The sequence below is a fragment of the Schistocerca gregaria genome, chromosome 1 (genome assembly GCF_023897955.1).
Source record: "Schistocerca gregaria isolate iqSchGreg1 chromosome 1, iqSchGreg1.2, whole genome shotgun sequence".
In the NCBI taxonomy this organism is placed as follows: domain Eukaryota; kingdom Metazoa; phylum Arthropoda; class Insecta; order Orthoptera; family Acrididae; genus Schistocerca; species Schistocerca gregaria.
Genome location: NC_064920.1, coordinates 799,290,808 through 799,316,004, shown reverse-complemented (window position 1 = coordinate 799,316,004; position 25,197 = coordinate 799,290,808). Strand labels below are relative to the sequence as shown.

General features: G+C 40.9%; 1 protein-coding gene across 9 annotated transcripts in view; it reads right to left on the bottom strand.

Annotated features, from left to right (window-relative positions):
- LOC126270012 (F-box/LRR-repeat protein 2-like) overlaps positions 1–25,197 on the bottom strand; it is a 48,906-nt gene that overhangs the window by 12,366 nt on the left and 11,343 nt on the right. For all 9 annotated transcript variants that reach the window (XR_007549138.1, XM_049974042.1, XM_049974043.1 and 6 more), the window contains one exon: positions 326–1,628. Coding sequence is in view for 8 of the 9 variants with exons in the window: in XM_049974036.1 (XP_049829993.1) it covers positions 326–1,628 (1,303 nt within the window). In the remaining variant the exon portion in view is untranslated. The remainder of the gene's footprint in view (positions 1–325; positions 1,629–25,197) is intronic.

Genomic DNA, 25,197 nt, shown 5'->3' with positions numbered 1-25,197 from the left:
ATTTCCAGAAATAGCATGTACTGGTGACACAGTGAAAGAAGAGGGAAGACAGGAGGAATAAAACATTGTCAAAGGACTGTAGTCACTCACATGCTCAAATAGATATGGGAATACCAATTACAAATACAAAAATTTTTGATTCCTCTTAAAGGCAAAAAAATCAGTCAATAGTTTCCCTTTGTTCACTTTGGCCCAGTGGTGATTCTTGTAGAAATTTTTTGTCTCTGTGATGTATTTGAAGCTTATATGCCTGACTTCCATATTTATGAATTTCAGTTATTGATTAATTACAAATATGATCAATGTATAACAGTTGTGTACTTACAAAAAGTTCAGGTGCTGAATTTTGAAGTTCTTCAAGCTCTTCCAAGGTGGATCCATAACATGCATTTATTCCAAGAAATTCAAGATGAGGTAAATAAGTCTTCAGGTTGCTAAATGGAAACCCTAATGTACAACATGAATCAATCCGGAGTGTTCTTAGTTCACTGAGTTGCAAGATACCCATCAAGGCTGATGGCTGTAATCTCCAGCAGTCAGTTAAGAAAAGTGCATTTAACTTTGTGCACTTTTCTAAAGTACCCAACTCCTGGATACGCACACATCCAGATAGATCGAGTATTAACAAATCTGTGCAATTTTCTATTAGTTCTAAGCCTCTAGCAGTAATATATCGTGAGTCTCTCAGCTTTATTTCCTGAAGCAAAGGACAACAGGTACACAATGCTAATAAGACATCATCTTGTATGTAAAATGCACATGTAATACTAAAGCTTCTCAGTTGTGTAAATGATGATGTCAGAAGAGCACATGTTATTTCTACTCCATCAATATTAGCAACTCCTTGAAAGTGGAGGTCTGTAAGAGCAGAAAGGTCCTTCAAGGTGCTAAGTATTGCAGCAGTTTCAAATGTACCTTGTCCATTGACACATATTTCAAGTTTTCTTAAAGAATGTTGGCAGTTTTTTAGTAATGGTAATGCACTAATCTCATCATTTGTACACCAATTAATAGTAAGGCTGTGTAACTGTGGCCCCTTTTTGTCCATGAAGTATGTTATGTCCTTAATATCATAATATTGATTAGAGAAATCAATTTCTTCCAGCTGTGGTGCACCATCAGCAAGGGGCTTCAAAACAAGGGATGAATCAATGTAACCTATTGTGCTCTCGGGAAACAAGGACTTTAGGTTTTGCATGCTACCTACCATATCAGCAAAATCTTCTCTTTGTAGCAAAAAGCTTGGGAGGTATAACTTAGTAATATTGAGGCACTTTGTAAGAAGACAGTTTATCGTTTCTTTCCTTGCAGTTAAACTGCAAGATATATGTAATGTTTCATCACTATAAGTTGCCTCAAAACCATCAGGTATGTCAGTAAACTGCAGAGTTGTTAACTGAGGTATTATCTGAGCCACTTCAACAATTTCTGCTTCTTTTGCTTCATCAGATACTTGGTATTTTCTATGAGACCACACTCTCTGACACTGTGCTGCTTGTTTCCATAACGGGTTAATATGCAAAACACATGTGATAAGGTCTGAATCTGGTAAGCACACAAGAATTTCTGTAATAACTTCCAAGGGAAGATCATCCAAAGTTTTTCTGCAACTCATAATGCACAATGATCTGAAAACAACAGAAACATATTGTAAACAACATTAAGAATTAATTTCTTGTTATATACAATTCTAAGAGGTTAATGAAGCAAATGAACATGAGTATTATTAAAATAATTCAAAGTCATTACAGAAATTTAAAATTAATTTTGACATTAAAACATTCATTGTATTTCCTGCATAAACCATAAATTAAGTTGTTTAACAAATTACTTGAAAGTGTTACAGACTTTTCAAGTGTATGTATGGAGCCAGTATGCACTGTGTAAAACACTTTGTTGTTCAAGAATTATACTGCCCTGGACAGCAGCATGAAACAATGAACAGTATGAAATAATGCTCTTCACTTTCCTATCTCCATTCTGTTTCTTGCTTCCTTTTTAATATCACTTTACCAATGAGACATTTACTGAATTTTTGGTCCTCAATGGAAGAAAATGCTGTTGACAGTCATATTTTAATGAATTACAGAGGGACTAGAAACATGTAGACACTGTTTGATAGTTAATAACTTTGAAACAAAATGACATGTAATTGCAATTTTGTGCATCATAGTCCATTGTTTTCTCAACAGAGCTTGGCATGTGTTTTCCAACAGATTTTACCTACAACAAGATGGTGCTCCAGCACACTACTACAGAGATGTCAGAGCCTACTTTTGGATGAAACTCTATCTGGATGATGGATAGATTGAAGAGGAACTGCGGAGTGCCCACCACAGTCTCCAGACCTTACATATCTTGGCTTCTACCTATGGCGGGACCGAGAAAAATGAAGGTTATAAACAGAAGCCAGCTACACTGAATGAGCTATGAGAAACCATTGAGGCATCCTGTGTGTTTATCACACTGGCAACACTGACAGCCATAGTTCAGTCAACAGTTTAGTGGCATTGACATTGTTTAACTGCTAATGGGGGTCATGTTGAACACACAAAATATCCTTCCTCCCATACAAGAATTATAACAGTATGTCATTTTGTTCCATTAATATTGACTACTAAAGACTGCCTATATTTTTGTGGCCCCTCTGCATGGTCTTAGATAGATGTGTCATTTTTCCAGCACATAATCTGCAACTTAAATTGTGGTAAGAGGTAATCTTTGCTACACTGTGCACTGGTTTGTAGAGTACTATGCAAGTATATGTATGCACAGGGAATTTCATAATCAAATGCTAACCTAACAACAGATATCTTGAGACAAATGAATAGAGAAAATTGATATAAAGTATGGTCCATAGTGAATTTGGGGGGGGGGGGGGGGGTGCTGATAGGAATCCAAAAGGTGTTGAATTGAAATGTGTTGTTCAAGATAAGTGGAAACTTCTGGGACAAAGCAATAAAATTAGGAGCACAGGCAATGTACAAAAGACTTGTATCATACTAAATAGCATCATGGAGAGCACACCGATTTATGTATTAAACAGATATTTACACTCTGAAAATGGTTAGAATGATAATGAATTAAAGATGGATCCATCACATTGTGAGTACACAACTTATTGTTTTGTTTTACAATCCAGACATGTTTCACCATAGTTATGGGTACCCTCTGTGGGTTTTTCTTCTATTTTCCTTTTACTTTACATTTTGTGTGTCCTATGGCTACCAATCAAAATGAGCCACAGGTCTAAATTTGTTTCATCATTGTAGTATCTGCCTAGTCCTGACTGTGATAAGTTGTTTTTATGTACCAAATGTGTTTTTGTGGAGTTGACCTGAAAGTTTTTCCTGCTCATTTGTAAATATTGCATCTTGCTGTGTTGCTGTGGCTTGGATGTATGTTTCACTGGCTGGCAGGCACAACCCACACAATGTAAAATAAATGGAAAATAAAAGAAAAAAAACTGACTGATGATGCCACAATTGTGGTGATACACGTTTGGGTGATAAAACAAAACAATAATTTATATACTTGCAAAAAGGTGGGCCTGTTGTTAATTCATTATTATTTTTCTGTAAGCATGGGAATTGATTGTGTGTTGCATAGAATGCTTTAACCCGGACTTTAAGCAAGTTTGAATGATGTTACCAAGCAATGCCGAAAAAGGAATGTAAAAATTCACCTTTGTATTAGGTCTAAGAGGTGTTAATACATAAACTACGTTTTAGGTTGGAAAGTGAATAGATCATTGCCTAAGAGTCCACACAAACCTCAAGTGAACTGATAACATAGCTAACATCCCTATTGTACAGCAACTGGCTTGGAAAACTGAGAAATGACTACAGGCCAAACTTTCTCTTTATTGTACCAACAGGTGGTGGGAGCATATGCCTGCTGGCACTGCAGTAGTCTACATTCTGTGTATCATGGAGGAAAGCAATGAGGAACTGACATGTATGTAACTCAAATATGGTTACATTTTGTTGTTTACCTGTGTGCTGTGCACTAGAATTCAGAGAGCTAGCATTGATATAGCAATTAACACTTTTCATTTTGTGACATGGACTATTAGTTTCACCTTCAGCACCATCTAAAAGATACCAAAGCTAGTTTTTCTTTTCTCATTTGTATTTTGTGTGTATCGTAGTTTTACTAATACAGATTTATATAATGTGCAGCACCACAGTTGGGTAGTTGGAATGCTGCAGAGCAGCCAGTTGGTAGACATTTATATCTGTTTTGTTTATCTTCCGTTTTCATTCAAATTTTAATACTGTGATGGATAGGGAGTATGCTTGCTGTTTGCACATGCAGGAGGAACTGAGTGCAGTTCACAAACAGATGAAGATGCCTTTGGCTGTGGTCAGTTATCTGCAGGCTGCTGCCTTGAGTTGTAAAGGCAGTGAAAAAACTGGTGCATCACCTGTGACACCTCAAGCATTGCTAGTTTTGCCCACAGGCTCTGTTGTTGGGACAACTTTTGGTGTAAATGATGTGGATGAACCACATTCATGACAGAGCGAGTAGTGAGCTGTGACATGATTGTATTGCTCGAAGCAGAGAGTCAATGTGGGGACTGACTGTGTGGCCTTGCCCATTCACCATCTAAGTGGACAAGTGGCTGCTCTTGTAGCAGGGTCAGATTAGGTACACAGGGCGGGGGGCGGGGGGCAGGGGGGGGGGGGGGGCAGGGGAGAGGGGATTGGGGGTGGGAGGGGGTGAACGTCTGCTGGTTATTGGTGAGCTCCAATGTTCAACACGTAACAGAGCCCCTTAGAAAAATAGTGTCCAGGGCTGGGAAGAAGTCCTATTTACATTTGGTATATCTACTGAAGAGGCCTCCTACAAGTTGTAGAGGAGGCTCTGAATGTGGCTACCAAAGGTGTTGGGTGCTGTTGACTTAAAGTTTTGGTTCATTTCGGTACCAGTTATGTCTACCAATTGAGTTCCGAGGCCATCTTCGGTACGTATGTGTGGCTGGTGGAAGTGGTGAGGACTGCTGGCCTCCCTTGTGGGGTGTGAGCAGAGCTTGCATAACCAGAATTGATTGGGGTCCTTTGATTTGTAGCCAAGTGGATGATCTCAACAGCAGGTTCTGTCAATCCTGTAATGGCCTTGGCTGCAGATTTCTAGACCTGTGTTATGGGCTGGAGAATCATTGACTTCACCTTGATAGAGCAGGTGTGCACTACACAGAGAAAGCAGATGCTCAGGTAGCAGAGTACCCATGCAGTGCACATGCCTATTTTTTTAGGTGATAGTTTGAATTACTCTGATGAATTCTCAACATTGATACACAGTGAGTGAAACTGGATCATTTACAAATTAAAGTCACTTTGAATGTCAAAATTGAAACAGTAAGTTGCCAAAGGATTTGTAACAAAGTTCCTGAATTTTCCACCCTCCGTGAAAGCTGTCATGCTCCAAATGTACTCGGTACTGAGAGCTAGATAAAACCTGACGTACAAAGCTCCAAAATATTTAATGAATCTTGGAATGTTTATTGCAAACATAGGTTAGACACCAAAGGAGGAGGAATTTTCATAACAATCGAAAAAATATTGTGTCTATAGAGGTCGAAAATGAGTCTGATTGTGAAGTTATCTGGATGTGACTAACCAACCTAGGTGAACTCAAGTTAATCATCAGATTCTGCCACAACATTTTTAGAATTACTGAGTCTACACTCCGCGGCATGGGAGTACCCCAATCAAGCAATATTAACTGTAGGCAACTTTATCATACCAAGTGTAAACTGGGATGACTATGGATACATTGCAGATGGTATGGACAGTTTTGTGAAGTAGTTTTGAACATGTTTTCTGAAGATTGTCTTGCAGGTCATTCAAAAACCCACACACAATGGATATATTTTAGATTTTGTAGCTACAAACAGAACTGACTTAATCAACAATTTCAGTGCAGGGTGAGTGAAAAAGGACTTTAAAACTTTGGAATGATTGGAATTTTGTTGAGATAACTTACAGAATCAGTAGATTTCTCATTTTGTGCAAACAACATCAGATGCACAAAAAAGTGTCAAATGTCATTTTGGTTTGACATGACTACCATTTGCGATGTGGCAAACATCCCATTGATAACCAGTTTCTTCCCACACTCATTGTAGCATTGTGCAACAGCAGTGTAGATTCGATTTTTCAGGTGAGCTAAATTATTTGATAGGGGAGGAACATACACATGGACTTAAATGAAACCCCAGAGAAAGAAATCCAATGGTGCCAAGTCTAGGGATAAAGGTGGGCATGCAATTGGCACTTCATGGCCAATCCACCAACCTGGCAAGTGGTTATCAAGGAAAACTCAAACTTCCATGAGGAAATGAGTTGGCCCACTATCTTGCTGGTAGTAAATCATCCCATCATGATCATCTTCATTAATCTGTGGAATTAAAAAGCTTTAAGCATATTGAGATGGACAACACTAGTGACAGTTCTCTCCATGAAGAAAAACTGTGGGGCTGTCACAAATGTGTTCCAGGGTTCCATGTGGTTTTTTGCCACCCAATATTCTGTAGTTGTGGGTGTTCACCATGCAACTGACATGAAATGTTGACTCATCGGTGAAGATTATTGTCTTCAGGAATGTCTCATCATCCTCTGTTGGATGAAACATGTACACACAGAATACTCCACAAGCAATTTTATCTGCATCACTAATGTGCTGTGCCATTGTGAACCTGTATGGTTTCAAGTGTAAACATCCATGCAGTACTCAACAAACAGTGTTTTGTGGAATGCCAGTCTCATGAGGTGCATGTTGTGTTGGTTTTTGTGAAATGCGTGCAAAGCTCTCCCTACCTTGTTTGACATAATTATCAACACATGGGTGACCTGGTGATTTATCATGTCACAGTGAACAATTCATCTCAACAAAGTTCTTGTGCCAAGAGTAAATTGTAGGCCGGCTTGGAGGTTCTGTAGCATACTCGGTGTGAAATTTATGCCAAACAGTTGTTGCAGCATTCATTTCATGAAAACAAAACATGCAGTGAGCAGACTCCACACCAGCAAAAATATCGACCTGGAGCTCCTGGTGGCAGAAAGGGGTACTGATACACTACATGAATCAAATTTAAGGTTGTTTGCTACAAAATGACATATCTACTACTTCTGTAAGTTACCTCAGTAAATTTCTACATCATTCTAAACTTGTAAAGTCCTTTTTGAATCAGCCTGTTTAAAGACAGGATTTAGTGGTGATGATGTCATCATATTGACAAAGATTACTAAAGTTAAAAAAAGTGCAGGTGATGCATAAAGGATACTGCTAATGGAATACTAGAGCGAGCAATTCTTTAGTGCTGCTTGAATGTTTCGGACTCTCTTAAGGTCAGAGTAAGGCAAGAAGTCAAAGCAATTCAGAGGACTGCTGCTCAGTTTGTTACTGATAGGTTTGACCAACACATAAGTATTACAGAAATGCTCCATAAACATCCCTGGAGAGAAGACACTGTTCTTTTCATGAAATACTGTTAAGAAAACTCAGATGTCTGGCATTTGCAGCTGACTGCAGAATGATTCTGCTGCTCCCAGCACAATTTTTTGTAAGAATCACGAAGACAAGATAAGAGAAATTAAGAGCTCATACAGTGATGTGTAGAAAGTCATTTTTTTCCCACACTCCATTTACAAGTGGAACAGGAAGGTACATGGCACCCTCTGCTATGCACCATATGGTGGCTTGCAGAGTATGTATGTAGATGTAGATATAGTACATAACACATTAGATACACCATACTGATGGTGAGCCTTGGCTGGCTCATGCTATGCGTTGGATTAAACCTTGGTTGCTATTCTGTGTTTAGTCTCCTGCAGTTATCGTGATTATGCTGTTACCCTCTCTTTTCGTGGGTGGTAGCAGCGGTGTGTATCAATATCCGCACCTTGGACTATCTTTGGGCTGGTGCTAATAGTTTCCAACTGGGCTGTGTGCGGACAGTTGGTCGGTTGGCGTGGAGCAGCAATGAAATTTCCACGACACGTGGTTTGGCCAGGCCTACTGGCGACCTCTATGCAGCGTTGAAGTGTGTGGTGCTGTTCCCATTGCTACGAGGTTCGTGGCTCACCGATCCTGGACATGAAAGTTGATTTTTGACTTAATCTACTGGCAGGTCACGACTGTTCACATTTTGTCATTTGGAGTTCGTTGTCAGCTGTTGGAATATTCCTGCCAGCAACAACATGTGTTTTCAAGTTGGCAAATTTTAGGCACCCTCCAGTGGAGTTTAACTGTACTTGGTTATTTGAGTTGAAGTCCACCAGTGGAATCTTTTGCCTTGAGGCCGTTAATGTTCTGGTTACCTGCCCTGGCCGTTGATGTAAATTCAGGCAGTGTATTTTCCTTATCATGTTGTCACAGTCCAGCACAGTGTGTAGTTTGACAGATCAATGTATGTATGGTTGTGGGTGCTAATACCTTCTAAGTTGTTCCATTGATCTCCCTGTTGCGTGCTGGTCGGGTGAAGCAGAGGTTAGCTTGTCTGTGGGTCCATTGACTGATTGTTGGTTGGGTTGTCGTCAGATTGACAATGGTTGGGCCAACTGCCTGTCTCACCTAAGCGAGCGTTAGTGTTTGAATTCCAGGCTGACCCTTGGAGCCTCTGAGCATCCTTGGGTGTACTGGCTTTTCTTGTTTGTTCTTGTTGTTTGTACTTGTATGGATTCTAGCCAATTTTTAGATTAAGGTTGTTTTTCCCTTAAGACATCAGATGGTTTGGGCCTTCAGCCTAATTTAAGAACTGTTTTATGTAAAGCCTTTAGCATTTTTAAAATTAATGTTATTGAGTCTTAAGTGTTGGGCCTTTAGCCGATTTTGAATTTAAGTTGTTTGCTCTTAAAGTGTCAGATTCTTTGGGCCTTGAGCCTAATTAAGGAACTGTTTCAAGGTAAGGCTTTGCCTTTTAAATTTCTGATTTTGGTTGAGCTTTAAGTTATTGGCTTTCAGCCGTTTTTAAATTAAAATGGTCTTGCCCTTAAGGCATGAGATTGTATGGTGCATTCAGCTGCTAATTAAGTTCCAAAACTAAAGCTGTGGGTTTTTTTTAAAAAAAATTCTTGGTTCTTGTAATGTTTGATCAAATAAAAGGTTGTATGTTCAAGTGTAACTGACAGCCACTTATCTGGGCCCCTTTCCACAACTTAAACTACTTGTCCTGTCCTGCGGGTTAAGCAGGGTGTCTCAATGGTAGCAGAGCGTGTCTGTGCTTGTGCTTGCCATTCTAGTTACTGTCAGTTTCACTCTTGTTTTGTTTGTGTTCAGTGGTACCATATTGTTTTGGCTGTTACTTGTTTCAGGTACCTATCGTCATGCCAGTCAGACAGTGTCCGGTTATCGGCCTGCTGAGAAAGGACCACAATGATTTACTAGTTGGCAATAAGGCACCAACTGGTTGACTGCAGTGTTCCAGAATTGGTAACCAGTTTGCGTACAGCCATTCTTCAGTCGGTTGACATCATGCCAGTGGTGGTGGGTGAGACAGGAGCCGCAATTGAATTTTTGTTTGGGACTATTAAAGGCCTTGAGGACACTATTTGTCTTTTGGAGGGAACCCAACCTAGCGACAGTGAATAGGGTGTGGGCACAGTTAATGCATTTAACTAATCAGATAGTGGATTTAAGTGTGTTAGATTAGGAAGATCATCACAAAAAATTAACCATTGAGTTGGGAACTTTGGTGAGCACATTACAGTTTAAGCTTACATGTTTGGAGTTGGATGGGAGGGAGGTTGAAGATAGGGACTTAAGCTGTCAGGGAGAGAGTGAGTGCCACCACAGGCTGCTACTGTTACACCCTCTGCCAAGTCAGACGCTGTGTTTACCAAGTTGCGTAATCCTCCGGCCTATTTCTTCCGAGATATTACTGAATTGTTTGTGGAGTAACTTCATGAGGTGGAAAAATTATTGTGGTTATTGGTTCACCCAGAACAACATGCGGCCGACTTTAGTGTTCCGCACCAAGTAATTTTCTTGTTGCTTTACCCATTAGCTAGAGGCGAGTTGCAGAACCTCCTCTCGTAAGCCATGGCGGAAGGGTTTTCCTTGCAGAAATGAAGGGAGCTCATAATTAGGCAAAGGTTGACCACCGAGGTTCATAAACAGCTTGAGTGTCGTTACATCTGGGAAGTGCAGCGGGGTGAGGAGCAGTTATATCAGTATGTTGATAGAGTTCAGACATTCTCTTTGGCCTTGCTAATTGATTTACCTGAACAATAATTGGTCTCTATCATTCTTAGAGGAATGCATTCGGTAGATAAGTCACATTTTGTCTTCCGTAAGCAGCCTTCAACCTGGGAAGGGCTCCTTGATGTGGTCATAGAAGCATCCGCATTACCACTTGAGAACCATGTACATTATGAGGTTAAGGGGTGGGATATCGGAGGGGATTCCACAATATCCACATCCAATGAAGTTATCAAAAGGGAACCCCAGCGTTGTTTCAGGTGTGGCAGTAAGGCTCATTTGGTGCACTCTTGTGTTCAGCCTCGTGCACCCAGAGCCAATAGATGACACCAGGTTGGGCCGTGAACTCGGGTTCAAGTTTTCAGACATTGGCGTACTCGGGTGGTCGCTCCCTCATCACACCCCTTGCCTTACATTTGTTCCCAGGTGGGTGCCAAGCTGGTTTGTGCTCTTTTGGATTCTGGTTGTTCTTTTTCATTACTGTGCTTCAAGTGGTTTTTGGAATTTGGGCATCTCTCGAAACTTCGGTCGGTTCCTTCACCAGTGCAGAGATGTTGGGTGGCCAATGGCCAGGTGTTGCCTCTGTATGGTTGGGTCCGGGGGAGTATATTGGTCAGCGATTTTTCCTGGCCTATGTTTTTAGCCCTGGTTTAGGAACTGCCCATTAATCTAATTTTGCGGTGTGATTTCATCAATAAACTGGGTTGGTCTTGGATTATTCTGGACACACCCTTTTCTTATTTTGGGGTGTGATTTCATCAATAAAACTGGGTTGGTTTGGATTATTCTGGACACACCCTTTTCTTTAAATTTGCTCCTGGAGAAAAGTTTAGCCTTTGCAAATGCGCTAAACCTAGTGTTTATTGACCTGTTGTGGCATTGGCCGTTGAGGCCGTAGCTAACGAGTTTCATCTGGCCTATTTCTTGCCCCATCAGGCTCCTCAGTTACAAGATTTTTGCACAGCTTTCCCCAGCTCCTTAGTGATAACCTGGGTGTTACTAACATTGTTGATTATCATATCCGTCTGTCCAACATTATTCAGGTTAGGCAGTCCCCATACCGCCTCTCACCCCTTAAGGTGAAATACTCAAGGCTAAGTTATCTCACATGCTCCAACAAGGAGTGATTAGATCTTCTACATCTGCTTATGCTTCCCCAATATTTCTTGTACCTAAAGATCAGGGGCATGATTTCAGACCTGTGACTGACTACCGCTGTTTCAATGCTAAAGTTGTCATTGAATCAGTACCCCTACATGATCTGCATAATTACTTTACTTGCTTTGCTGGCACTAATTGGTTTACGGTCCTTGATTTGAATCAGGCCTATTATCAGATTCCGTTGGCTGAAGAATGTAAACATGTTATCGCATTTTGTATGACTGGAACTTGTTTGAGTTCAACAGAGTTCCTTTTGGACTAGCAACTGGAGCGGCTGTGCTTACTTGTTTGTTGGATAATATCCTTGGTGACTTGAAGTTAGTCTGTGTGTATAATTATTTGGACAACTTGATTATCTATAGTCATACATTTGAGGATCATTTGGAGCATATTCAGCAAGTTATTTTGAGATTACAGGGAGCTGGGCTGACCGTTAAGCCTAGTAAGATGACACTAGCCAAGGAGCAGGTATCTTTCTTAGGTCATATAGTGTCGGCTCAGAGTATTTGCATTAACCAACAATGAACTAAAGTCTTACGGGCTTTTCCTCCACCTACTGATAAGTGGGGAATTGCTAAATTCATAGGCATAGCAAATTATTTTAGGCATTTCTTTCCCAATTTTGCTCATTTGCAGCACCCTTAAACCAGTTACACTGGAAGGGCACGCATTTTGAATGGGGACCCACCCAGGAGGCTGCCTTTGAGCCTATTAAGGCAGTGATATTCAATCCTCTGGTTCTTGGGGTACTCGATTTTAATAAAAGGTTTGTTGTTCAAACTGACTCTTCTAATGCTGGTATTTCAGCTGTTCTCCTCCAGGAGTTTGAGAGGAAGAGACAGTGACCGGGTTTTCCAATTAGAAACCGACAATCAGGCTTTGATCTGGGTGTTGGCTAGGCTGCGTAAAACTGGTCAAATTTCCAGGTGGGCAGTATGCATTTCGGCACTTCAGTTTGAAGTTATTAAACATCCTTGTGGATGTCGTCAGCAGGATGTTTGCCGAAACTACACCTAGGGAGAAAAACCAGCAGGTAGAGGGAGACAGTCTTAATTGTATGGTGTTCAGTGAAATTCACTGTGGTATCAACAGCAACGATGCCATGGCATAGGTGCAAGTTCGTAAGTTGGCACTACGAGACATCGACGACAGTGCCCTCTAGCTGGCGCTGTGGGGCTCTATGAGCGTCACTCCAGATTCAGCCCATCTGCTCAAAAGCAGACGGCCTGGAAACATCGCTTCAACTTCAGAGGGTGTTGGCTTGCAATTGAGACTTTGTACTAGTTACCAGGGGCCTAAGGCTTCGCTCATCTGTGCGAAGTTATGTAACCATTTATTAACTTGTTTTTGTTTATAGTCAACACCTGTAATTTAACACTCAGTACCAATGTGTTTTACCTCAGCTGCTCCTACTCACTTCCTTCCTTCGGCCAACCTTTCAGTTTTCAGGAGCAGACACACGCACCGCCTTCCAGGTGGGATACAAAAGCTGGCGACGAGGGTTCCCCCTTTCTTCTCCTATCATTTACTTTTTTGCTCGGTACTGCTTTAGCTTTTTTGCGATATCCCCGTGAGACCATGTGGGTGTATCATTGTTTCCCCCAGTCACTGTAAGACTTTCGTTTGTGTAAACCATGGCTTTGCCGCAGGAACAGGCTTCACTGTCCGCTCTTGTACATTTTCAGGCTCAGCAAATGTTGCAGCTGCTTGTTGCCATAAATGGACTGGTCAGTGGTCACACTACAAACTGCTACTACTATGGTGCCTCCGATGCCACCAACTGTACCGATGCCATCGCCCACAGCACCACAATTTCGTGCCCTCAATCCTGACATTGAATGCTAGCCAGAACATATTGCCCAGCTCGAGGCACTCTATGGAGCACACAACATACCAGGTACAGAGCGGCTTGCTTTTCTCATTGCCAACGCGGGTGTTGTGTTGTATTGTGTGTTTGTGAAATTGTTTCCCACCACCCATCCAGAAACTAAAACTTACGATGAAGTGATTGACGCTTTGAACTCCCACTTCCGTGATAGTGTAAATGTGGTAGCTGCATGATACAGATTCTTTTGCCTCTGACGTGGCCCTACCTAGTCCAATAAATCTTGGTTATTGGACCTTCAGGGACTAACTTCTGACTGTGACTTTAATTGCTCATGTGGATGCTCATATGCAGATTAATGATTGGAGACGCTATTGCGCAGAATGTGGTGGATCACCTCATCTGCGAGTGAATCCTCAAATTTAAAAACCAGTCTTTGCAGGAAGTGGTGGACTTGCTAGATAGACAAGATACATTAGACATGGCTACTTCCGCGTGCGACATGACCCTGGGTGTGTGTACTGTTAGCATGGCACAACACAAGCCCTCCCACCTGGCCCCAGCATGGCCAACCATGCAGTGCCACTCGCACGCATGTAAACAAAGTTCACGCCTGGCACCCACTAAGAAACTGAAATCTTGTCCGAACTGCTTTTGTGCCCACCAACGAGACAGTTGCCCATCCCGTCAAGCACAGTGTTATTTTTGCAATACGGAAGGACATGTGCAAGCTGTGTGTATGAAGCGAAACTCTAATTCACAACTTGTCTCCCATTCGCATGACTTGCGTAGGCATCACCACAACAGAAACTGCCTTGCTCATGATTCACACCAGCCTCTGGATGTTAATGCCATTTATTTAAAGCCTTCTGCTTCACATGCTCCAACAGCTAGTCATGTGGATCAAGTTTTGTCAGTCACTTCCTCTCGCATTCAGCGTGATGCGAGGCAACTTTTTGTGACTTTACACATTTGTGGGTGTTCTGTTCACATGCAGCTTGACACTGGTGTGTCAGTTTCTTTACTGAACAAATCAACATTTGACTTGCTTGGTTCGTCCCCGCTTTGTCGTTCACATTCCACACTGACTTCATTTACTGGACAGGAAATCTCAGTGCTCGGCACGTGTAGATTGCAAGCCACATATGGTGCAATGACGCCTACAGTGTCTTTCCATGTGCACCTCTCTAGTGATGCTACGAACATTTTTGGCATGGACGCATTTGAACTTTCTTGGCCTCGCAATTCAGGACAATGTACTCTGCATCAATGCTAGTACCATGCAGACAGTGTAGCCACACTGCAATGAATTTGCTGAACTCTTTTCTGATGTCCTTGGTTGTGCCACAGACTTTGCAGTGCATGTTGTAGTGAAAGACAACGCCATGCCTGTTTTGCGGCACGCACACCCGGTACTGCATGCACTGCACGACGCCGTAGCTACTGAGCTTCAGCATTTGCAAGACAGGCGTGTCATTGAACCTGTTTCTGCCTTGCCATGGGCTTCGCCTATAGTGTGTGTGAAAAAACCAAATGGTCATCTCCGTATTTGTGCTGACTTTAAGTCTACAGTAAATCCACAGACAAAGGTAGCTACATTTCCCTTACCGTGTTCTGAAGACATTTTTGATAAGTTTGGTGCTGGAAAATTCTTTTCCACGGTTGACTTGCAGGACTCATACTTTCAGATTCAGCCTTACAAACAGTCGAAGCACTTTTTTGTGATCAACACCCACCTTGTATTGTTCAAGTTACGCCGCCTTCCGTTCGGTTATGCTTCGGCTCCTGCTATTTTTCAGTCTTACTTGCAGCAGTTGTGTGCCACTGTCCCTGGTTGCTCAAATTATCTGGACTATATAGTTGTATCAGGTCACACCCCTGATGAACATTTGAAGAATTTGCGTGCCTTATTTACTGTACTTTTTCCAGCAGGACTAAAGTGTAACAGAGACAAGTGCAAATTTTTTCAAACCGAGATTCAGTATTTCGGACATATGATTAACGGACAGGGTATCCACCCCTCACCGTCACTTCTCAGTGCGATTAGAGACTTGCCAGCACCCAGGAACTTGAATGAACTTCAATCTGTGTTGGACAAAATTACAGATTATATACTATTTGTACCAAATGCAGCGCAGATTGCAGTGCCTTTGCACTGCCTTCAGAGTAAGAATGTTTCTTTTGTTTGGTCTTTGGAATGTGACGCTTCTTTCCACAAACTCAAATCTGCTTTGTTGAGTGATCGCTGTTTGATTCCTTTCAATCACTCCAAACCAGTTGTTTTGGCTGTCTATGCATCTTCTCACAGCATCGGAGCGGTTCTCTCACACCGCATTAATTCTGTCGATCGCTTTTGCATCTAAGTTGCTGAATTCTGCCCAGCAAAACTATTCTCAAATCGAGAAAGACACTTTAGCTATTGTATATGGAGTAACTAAGTTTCATGATATTTTGTACGGTCAAAAGTTCTATTTGGTCACCGACCATAAGCTTTTGACATCGTTATTCCACCCATCAAAGCCAGTTCCGGCCTGTACGGCACAGAAGTTGCAATGTTGGTCTTTGTTTTTGTCTAACTACAATTACGAAATTTTGTTTCAGCCTACTGCCAGGCATGGGAATGCTAATGCTTTGTCTCATCTGCCTATCAGTCCTGACGAAGACTTTGATTCTTCCAAACTGTCCTCCATGTTTATTGATTTGCAAGATAATGAATTAGCTGACGGTTTTCCAGTGGATTTTCGTCGCGTTGCTTCTGCAGCAGCCACCGACGCTTCTTTGCAGATTCTTTTGCAGTATATTGATTGCAGATGGCCTCAATTTGCTACACAGATTCGTGATCCTCTTGTTTGACATTACTTTGCACGCAATGTCACAACTTGTCTGTACAACACAGTGTTATCTTGTTACGAACTGACAATGATCAGTCTTGTGTGGTTGTACCTAGTTCGTTGCAGTTGGAAATTCTCTGCTTGCTGCACGCTGGTCATTGGGGTATAGTGCGGATGAAGCAATTAGTGTGTCATCACTGCACTTGGGTCGGCATTGATAAACAAATTGAAAATTTTCTTGCTAATTGTCGCTCTTGCTGCCGTCACGCCGCCACCGCCGTTGCCTATGTAGGTCGTTGCTCTGCCTCCTCATCCGAGCATACCCAGTGGCGGTGCATGGCCTGGACAGGTTTTCCACGGGGCGTTTTCCCTTGCCCCCTCGTGAGCAATTCGGGGTCGCGAGTGGACAGTGCGCCGTGGCATTTCCGCTGTCCGCCTCCTCAGCTGCCCCTCGGTCCCTCTACCCGCCATTGGAAGCCATATTCAATGATGGTGCGCCATTTCAGGCAGGAGGGCTGTGGTATGGATAGCAACAATGCCATGGTGTAGGTGCTAGTTCATAAGTTGGCACTACGAGACACCGACAACAGCTCCCTCTAGCCGGCGCTGTGGAGCTCTACGAGCGTCACTCCGGATTGAGCCCATTTGATCAAGAGCTGACAACCTGGAAACATCGCTTCAATTTCAGTGTGTGTTGGCTTGAAATTGAGACTCTGTACTACTTACAATGGGTCTAAGGCTTCGCTAATCTGTGCAAAGTTATGGTACCATTTATTGACTTGTTTTTGCTTATAGTAAACATCTATAATTTGACACGCAGTACCGACGTGTTTTACCTCAGCTGCTCATACTCGCTTCCTTCCTTCAGCCAACCTTTCAGTTTTCAGGAGCAGACCCATGCACTGCCTTCCAGGTTGGATACAAAATTCCCCTCTTGTCTGAATATGTGGCTCAGCATCAGGATTAGGACCCTGTTTGGGCCCCCATTAAGCAACGTGTGTTGGCAGGCGAGATGTCGGATGGGTATGTTGTTAAGAGTCGTATTCTCTGTAAGAGAGTGGGCGAAGCTAAGCAGTGCAATATCTGTTTGCTGTAACTTTGGTGCACCCAGTTTTTTGTTATTTTCATGATTTATTGGTGGGTGGCCATTTGGGTACTGAGCAGGATGTGAGAGAGATGATATCCCAATGCCACCTGTGTAATGTAGCCAAACCCAAGAATGCTCTTCAGCAGGGTTTGTTGAGTTCTGAACGACAGTACTGTCCTATGCACAAGCTCTACATTGATTATTTAGGACCATTACTTCGTACTAAGAAGGGTCATCAATATGTACTAGTTATTATCGATGCATTCTCCAGATTTACTTGGCTCCTCCCGAGTCGTAACATTACCGCTGCCATCACTATTTATCACTTAACTAATGTCTTCAGTGTTTCTGGACCACCCAAGCAGCTTTTTAGCGATAATGATCCTGCATTTCATTTGTCTCCTGTCAAGACCTTCTGTTTTCAGTACAGTGTCAGGCATATCACAACGACCCTGTATTATCCCCAGGGGTCCTTTGCGGAGAGAGTTAACTGAAATCTCAAGTCCATGTTGACTATTTATCATCAGAAAACCCCTAGTAAATGGGACTCAAATCTTCCCTGGATTAGCTTCACCTTTAATACCACCAGTCACAAAGCCTTGTGAGCTATGCCTGCCTTCTTCATTCTTTCCTATCCAGTTAATTCCCCTCCTTCAAACTTGTGGGGAATTCAAGATCTTATTCCAGCCGATATTAGTCCTCATGTTATCAAGGAAAACTGGAACCAGGCCAGGTGTAATATACTCAGACCATATAATAAACAAGCTGAGTGTTATAATCATAATGGAGAAACCTTTAAGGGCAGGCCAGGGGATCAAGTTTATGTCTGCAGTTTCCCAGGGAGGCAGGTGCGTGGCTGGAATCTTAGTAAATTTACTCCTCTTTTCTGGGCCTTGCACTATCATGCGTATTTTAGGCCCGGTAAATCTGTTGGTCAAGGAGAATAATTCAGGTAATCAGTATCGGGTTCACCTTAGCCAAGTTAAGTTCAGGTAACTCAGGGGTTGAATCATCCCCTCCCTGTGTTAAGTTTGAGGGGGAGGGGAGGGGAGATTGAGCCATGGCTGGCTCATGCTATGTGTTGGATTAAACCTTGATTGCTACTCTGTGTTTAGTCACCCACAGTTATTGCGATTATGCTGTTATCCTCTCTTGCCGTAGGTGGCAGCAGCTGTGTGTATCGATAACTACACCTTGGACTATCTTTGGCCTGGCGCTTATAGTTTCCAGCTGGGCTGTGAGCAGTCAGTTAGTTTGTCAGTTGGCGTGGAGCAACTGGGCTCACTGGCAACCTCTATGTGGTGTCAAAATGTGTGGTGCTGCTCCCATTGCTACAAGGTTTGTGGCTCACTGATGCTGGACATGAAAGGTGGGTTTTGACTTAATCTACTGCAAGTCACGACTGTTCACATTGTGTCGTTTGGAGTTTGTTATCGGCTGTTGGGATATTCCTGCGAGCACAAACATGCGTTTTCAAGTTGGCAAATTTTAGCCACCCTCCAGTGGAGTTTAACTGTACTTGGTTATTTGAATTGAAGTGCACCAGCGGAATCTTGTGCCTTGTGGCTGTTAAAGTTCCAGTTATCTGTTGTGTATGGGTCCATTGATTGTGTGTCAGTTGGGTTGTCATCGGATCGGCAATGGTTGGGCCAATTGCCTGTCTCACATTGAGTGAGCGTTAGTGTTTGAATTCCAGGCTGACCCTCAGAACTTCTAAGTGCCCTTGGGTGTACTGGCTTTTCTTTTTTGTTCTTGTTGTTTGTACTTGTATGGACTCTAGCCAATTTTTAGATTAAGGTTGTTCTGCCCTTAAGGCATCAGATGATTTGGGCCTTCAGCCCCCCCCCCCTCCAAATTTAAGAAATTTGTTAATTGTATTATGCTTTGTAAAATCACAAAATTACATTGGAATTTTTTATATTCCTTGTTTGACGATAGTTACCTATTAAAATACATTCAGTAATGAGTTTAAAAAAATATATTATGGTAGTAAGCAGGTTAACTGAAAACAAGTGGTGTAAATCATGATAGTGTTACGGTGCTGCGGTCACACTCGTAATTTTCCCCAGCGCGGGAACCTTCAGGTAAAGTCTGGTGCCGGGGGGCTAGCACTGCGGGCGCAGCAACATCAAAAGGATTGGAGCACAAGCACCTGGAACCCTCCGCATCACATTGGCTTGATGCTTTGAGACGTTATGACGCTGCTCTGTATAAAGCCCAACCTGCTGCCACAGTCATTCAGTGTGGATAGTTTCATTCGGTGCATGCTCAAGACGTGTTTAGTGTTCCGCCTTTAGTGTCTACTGGACTCTGCCATCTTACGTCTATGAGGGATATTATGGCTTTAGCCAATGACTTTATGAACACCGTAAGGGAATCCAACAAAAGGATGGGCCTTTTCAGAAGCATATGCTGTGAGAGCACCAACGACCAGGCTGGTCTACGGCCCCTTTGCCCGACTTGATGGACTATGTGAGCTTCTAGTATCTTGAGCATATTGAAAAACTTTGAAGAATTTCTAGAGCTTTTTGAAACATTTTCTGCATAGAACAAAACAGAGGAAGGTTACAAATGTGCAGGCTACCTTTAGTCAATGTTACAATTCAAGACTTATTCCTTTTTCCTTTTAACCCAGTAGAGGATGTCAATGAAAAAATTCAATGCCCTCATCTAAGTGTTGCTGATCTGGAAAAAAAATATGAGGGCTTGATTTGTATATTGAATAGAAAGCATGATAGTTATGAATGCCTTTGGGAATTGTGTTTAAAAGAAAAATCTTCACATGTTGATGATCCTTCACTTCCTCGGAATCAAAGTACACCAAAGAAGTATGAAAATAATGAAGCCAGCTCACTGCACACTTTCAAAACCCCAAAGGAATATTACAAAGCTATTTACATTGAAGTTTGTGAAATGGTGCAATCTTGCATTACTGAGAGGTTTGCTTCAACTGGACTCACACAGGTCACTACAGTTGAAAAAGAGTGCTTACTTTTAGTAAATAGAGATGAAACACATTTGGAAATATCAACTAAGTTTTTCAAAAATGACCTAGACATTGAGAGACTGTGCTTTTACACTTGAATATGTTAACCAATATCGCTAATAAAAAGCAACTGGTCTTAAAAAACGTGTGTTGTACAAAAGTACATTACACAAGAGCCTGCAGTTGGAGAAATGTTATCTGAAGTAGTGAAGTGCATTAATCTTCTTCACGTAGTTCCAATCATGCCAGCAACAGCAGAATGGTCATTTAGCGCCCTTAGACGTCAGAAGTCATCTCTCTGACCAACAATGGAACAGAAGCAACTGAACAACTTGGCTGTTCTTCATGCCCACTGAAATGTTTTGGATGAATTGGACATCTGGCAAGTCATCAACGACTTCATATTCAGTAATCCAGTCAGACGGTCAACATTTGCACATTTCTAAGATTAGATTAGATTAATACTTGTTCCATAGATCATGAATACTACACTTCGTAATGATGTGGAACGTGTCAGGTTAATGAAAGATGTCTGTACAAGAGATTACATTACACAAAATATTGCATGACACTACTGCTGAAGTTAGTTTTTTTTCCCTCCCTTAATTTATATCTAAAAATTCAGCCAATGAGTAGAAGGAGTTGTCATCTAGAAATTCTTTTAATTTATTTTTAAACGTTGGTTGACTATCTGTCAGGCTTTTGATGCTGTTTGGTAGGTGACCAAAGACTTTTGTGGCAGCATAATTTACCCCCTTCTGTGCCAAAGTCAGATTTAACCCTGCATAGTGAAGATCATCCTTTCTCCTGGTGTTATAGCTATGCACACTGCTATTACTTTTGAACTGGGCTGGATTACTAACAACAAATTTCATAAGTGAATATATATACTGTGAGGTTACTGTGGGGATCCCTAGATCCTTAAATAGATGTCTGCAGGATGACCGTGGGTGGGCTCCAGCAATTATTCTGATTACACGTTTTTGAGCAATGAATACTTTTCTACTCAACGATGAATTACCCTAGAATATGATACCATACGAAAGCAGTGAATGAAAGTAGGCATAGTAAGCTAATTTACTGAGATTCTTATCACCAAAATTTGCAATAACCCTAATAGCATACGTAGCTGAACTCAGACGTTTCAGCAGACCATCAATGTGTTGCTTCCAGTTTAACCTCTCATCAATGGACACACTTAAAAATTTTGAAAATTCTACCTTAGCTACAGACTTCTGTTCAAAGTCTATATTTATTACTGGAGTTGTGCCATTTACTGTACGGAACTGTATATACTGTGTTTTATCAAAATTTAAAGAGAGTCCATTCGCTGAGAACCACATAATAATTTTGTGAAAAACATCATTTACAATTACATCACTTAGTTCTTGGTTTTTGGATGTTATTACTATACTTGTATCATCAGCAAAAAGAACTAACTTTGCATCTTCATCAATATGGAATAGGTAAGTCATTAATGTATATCGAGAACAGTAAAGGACCTAAGACCGAACCCTGTGGGACCCCGTGCTTGATAGCCCCCCAGTTTGAGGAATCAACTGTTGTATTAACATTACATGAACCACTTATTTCAACTTTCTGCATTCCCATTTGTGCACTGCCCCCCTCAAACCATAATGATTTAGCTTATCTAAAAGAATTCCATGATTTACACAGTCAAAGGCCTTTGAGAGATCACAAAAAATACCAATGGGTGATGTCCGGTTATTCAGAGCATTTAATATTTGATCAGTGAAAGCGTATATAGCATTTTCTGTTGAAAAGCCTTTCTGAAAACCAAACTGACATTTTGTTAGTACTTTATTTTTAAATATATGGGAGGCTACTCTTGAATACATTACTTTCTCAAAAAGTTTTGATAGAGCTGTCAGAAGAGAGATTGGGCGATAGTTGTTGACATCCGACGTATCCCCCTTTTTATGCAATGGTTTTACAATGGCATATTTCAGTCTATCGGGGAAAACACCCTGCTCCAAAGAGGTATTACATACGTGGCTGAGAATCCTACTTATCTGTGGGGAACAAGCTGTAAGTATCTTGCTGGAAATGCCATCAATTCCGTAAGAGCTTTTACTTTTCAGTGAGTTTATTATTTTACTGATTTCAGAGGGAGAGGTTCGTGGAAATACAGTTGTTTCAAACTGCACAGGTATGGCCTCTTCTATTAGAAGCCTTGCCTCTTCTAGTTAAGATCTAGATCCTACTTTCTCCACAACATTTAAAAAATGATTATTGAAAATATTTCCAATTTCAGATTGTTTGTTCGTACACTTGTCATTCAGTTTTATGGCACTAAAGTCTTCCTGTGCTCTTGGTTGACTTGTTCCCCTTTCAATAATATTCCAAATTGCTTTAATTTTATTATCAGAGTTACTGATCTCAGACATGATACACATGCTTCTGGACTTTTTAATAACTTTTCTTAGTACCGCACAATAGTTTTTATAATATTGAACAATTTCGGGGCCAGTACTCCCTCTTGCTGTTAGATACAGTTCTCTTTTACGGTTGCAAGATATTCTTATTCCTTTAGTTAGCCAAGGTTTTTTATATGTTTTTTTGGAATTATGTTTCACTGTTTTCTTGGGAAAACAATTTTCAAATACCCTTAAAAATGTATCATGAAATAAGTTATATTTCAAGTTTGCATCGGGTTCCATATACACTTCATCCCAGTCTAGCTCCTTTAGGCTTTCCCTAAAGTTTGCAGTATTTATATGGTTAATTGAATGCACTGCTTTGAAATTCTGATTTGATATACTGCAAGAAACTCTAGCCCTAATAATGGCATTTACAGCAATATTGAAAATCTTTATAAAATAGATAATTAAATACATATATAATGTTGAATTTTCAGTTTCAAAATATTAGTACTATATGTTACTATACTACTCTATTAGTTATTTTCAAATACTTAAATATTTGTAGGGTGCAAGACCCCATTAAAACCCGGTATTAACATACTTTTTGACTAAAAGTATTAGGCGTACTGTATTAACTTTATTAAAGTGTTAACTCTGAGATATTGTTTTTATTTAATGAACCCTGAACCTTATTCAAAGTAAGCTTAAATTAGCTATTTCACTTATTAATCAAAGTGCTATTACTGTGCAACAGCAATATTTTATGTTTTATTCTTTTAATGATAGTTAAGGATTTATTTAAATAATTTCAGTTTTTCCAGAGCTATATATTCACAGCTCTGTAATAGTCTATAAGCATGATTATTACTGTAAGTTAAATTAGCTTTTTATAAAATACTGTGTGTGTTTATGTTTGGTATCTTCTTTCAAAGTCAAAACATGTGTCAGGCTTGTCGAGTTCCCCAGAGTGTCGACTTATCGAGAGTCCAGTTTTTGGGGTTCTAATGTTGATCATATAACTCTAAAATGCTTCAAAAAACTCTAAAACTCACTATTTTTCATCTATAATTTAGAAAATTTCCTGGGGCAAGGCACCCAGTATGGGCCCCTCAAAATTTTTTGTAAGTTGGTACCCCTGACATAGAATATCCAAACATACTTGCAACTCTTCTAGCAGCAGTCTCTGTAGGCCACTGGAGGAAGAAAGCTTTTCAAGCGATTGGTAAAATGTGCAAGTCATTTTTGTTTCCCGCAAAGTTCATCAAACATGTGCACACCACTGTAGGATTGACATCAATCTGTTGTACAATTTTAAGCACATTTTATGCTTACTTATTATGACCTTCCTGGACTAAAACAATTTTCTCGGTGGGGATCACTAGGATTTTGTATCAGTCACTTTGATCAGGGAAACAAGGAAAACTCTAAATCTTTATGACCAGATGAGGAGTTGAACCCAGCTTCTCCGTAATGTGAGTCCAGTGCCTTAACTACTGCAGCACCTTACTTCATATTTCTGAGCTACGTTGGAAGAGGAGGGAATGTTTGAGGAGGATATAGTAGAGGTTTAGGTACACCACTGGTAGAGCAGAGTGTTGATGAAACACCAAGAAATGTATGGCAGGGTGGATTCCAATTGTACCATTAATAGTTTTCTTCCCTTTCCATTCATGATGGTATTTAGGAATAATGGTTGCTTAAATGGCTCTGTGTGATAAATAAGTTGAATCTAGTCTCTGCAGTCCCTGTGGGAGTGATACCTAAGCAAGGGGTTATAGTACATTCCTAGATTCCTCACTTCATGTTGGTTCTTGAAACTTGCAAAGTAGACTTTCCTGGCATAGTTGGTGTCTTGTCTTCAAGCCTGATATTCTCTCATATATCCCTTCAAACAGACTGTGAAGATAAAATTAGAGGGATTTGAGCTTATACAGGGGCTTACTAGCAGTTATTCTTCCCTTGCATGCTTCATGACTAGTAACAGGAAAGACAGAAAATTGTCATTGGTATGCAAAGTACCCTGAACCACGCACTGTAAGATGGCTTTCAGAATTCAGATATAGATTGTAAATAAGAATGAAATACATTGTAACTTTAAACAGAATCACTTCCTGGAACACTTTAGTATGGAGAATCACACAGACAGAAAATTTCAATTATTCCCCTTTCTTTTGAGTTAATCTTGTCCCTGTCCACAGTTCAGCAATGCTCATATATCTGGGGACTGGTGGCTGTTAGTAATTTATACAGTGTGTCCCAGGTATATGACAGCAAAGTTCATTTGAAGCAAAAAAGTTCATATGGACATATGCCCTGTTCCAAATGGTTTATGAGATAGAACACTTTTCATATACATTGATATTTTTTTCATATTATTCAGTAGGCTGCCATTGTTTACAATGTACCACAGTAGTGTAGAGGACATCGAGTTAAACAATTTGGTACAGCACACTTGCGGTCCATCAAACCAGGAAACTACTTCAAACTGGCCTACAGAAGCTACCTAAGCTTGTGGTGGTACATGTTGTTATTCAAGGAGCAACATGTCCTAATTTCTTTCTACTGTGAAAGATGGTCATGTAGAAACCGTATTTGTAGGAGTAGTGGTAGAGGAAAGATCGAATACTGTGCATGCATTTTTTATTTTTGAGCAGTACAAAATGCAAATGTAAGCACAGTACAGTCACAAGATGTGACAGAGGGCAAGTGTTTGAGTGATG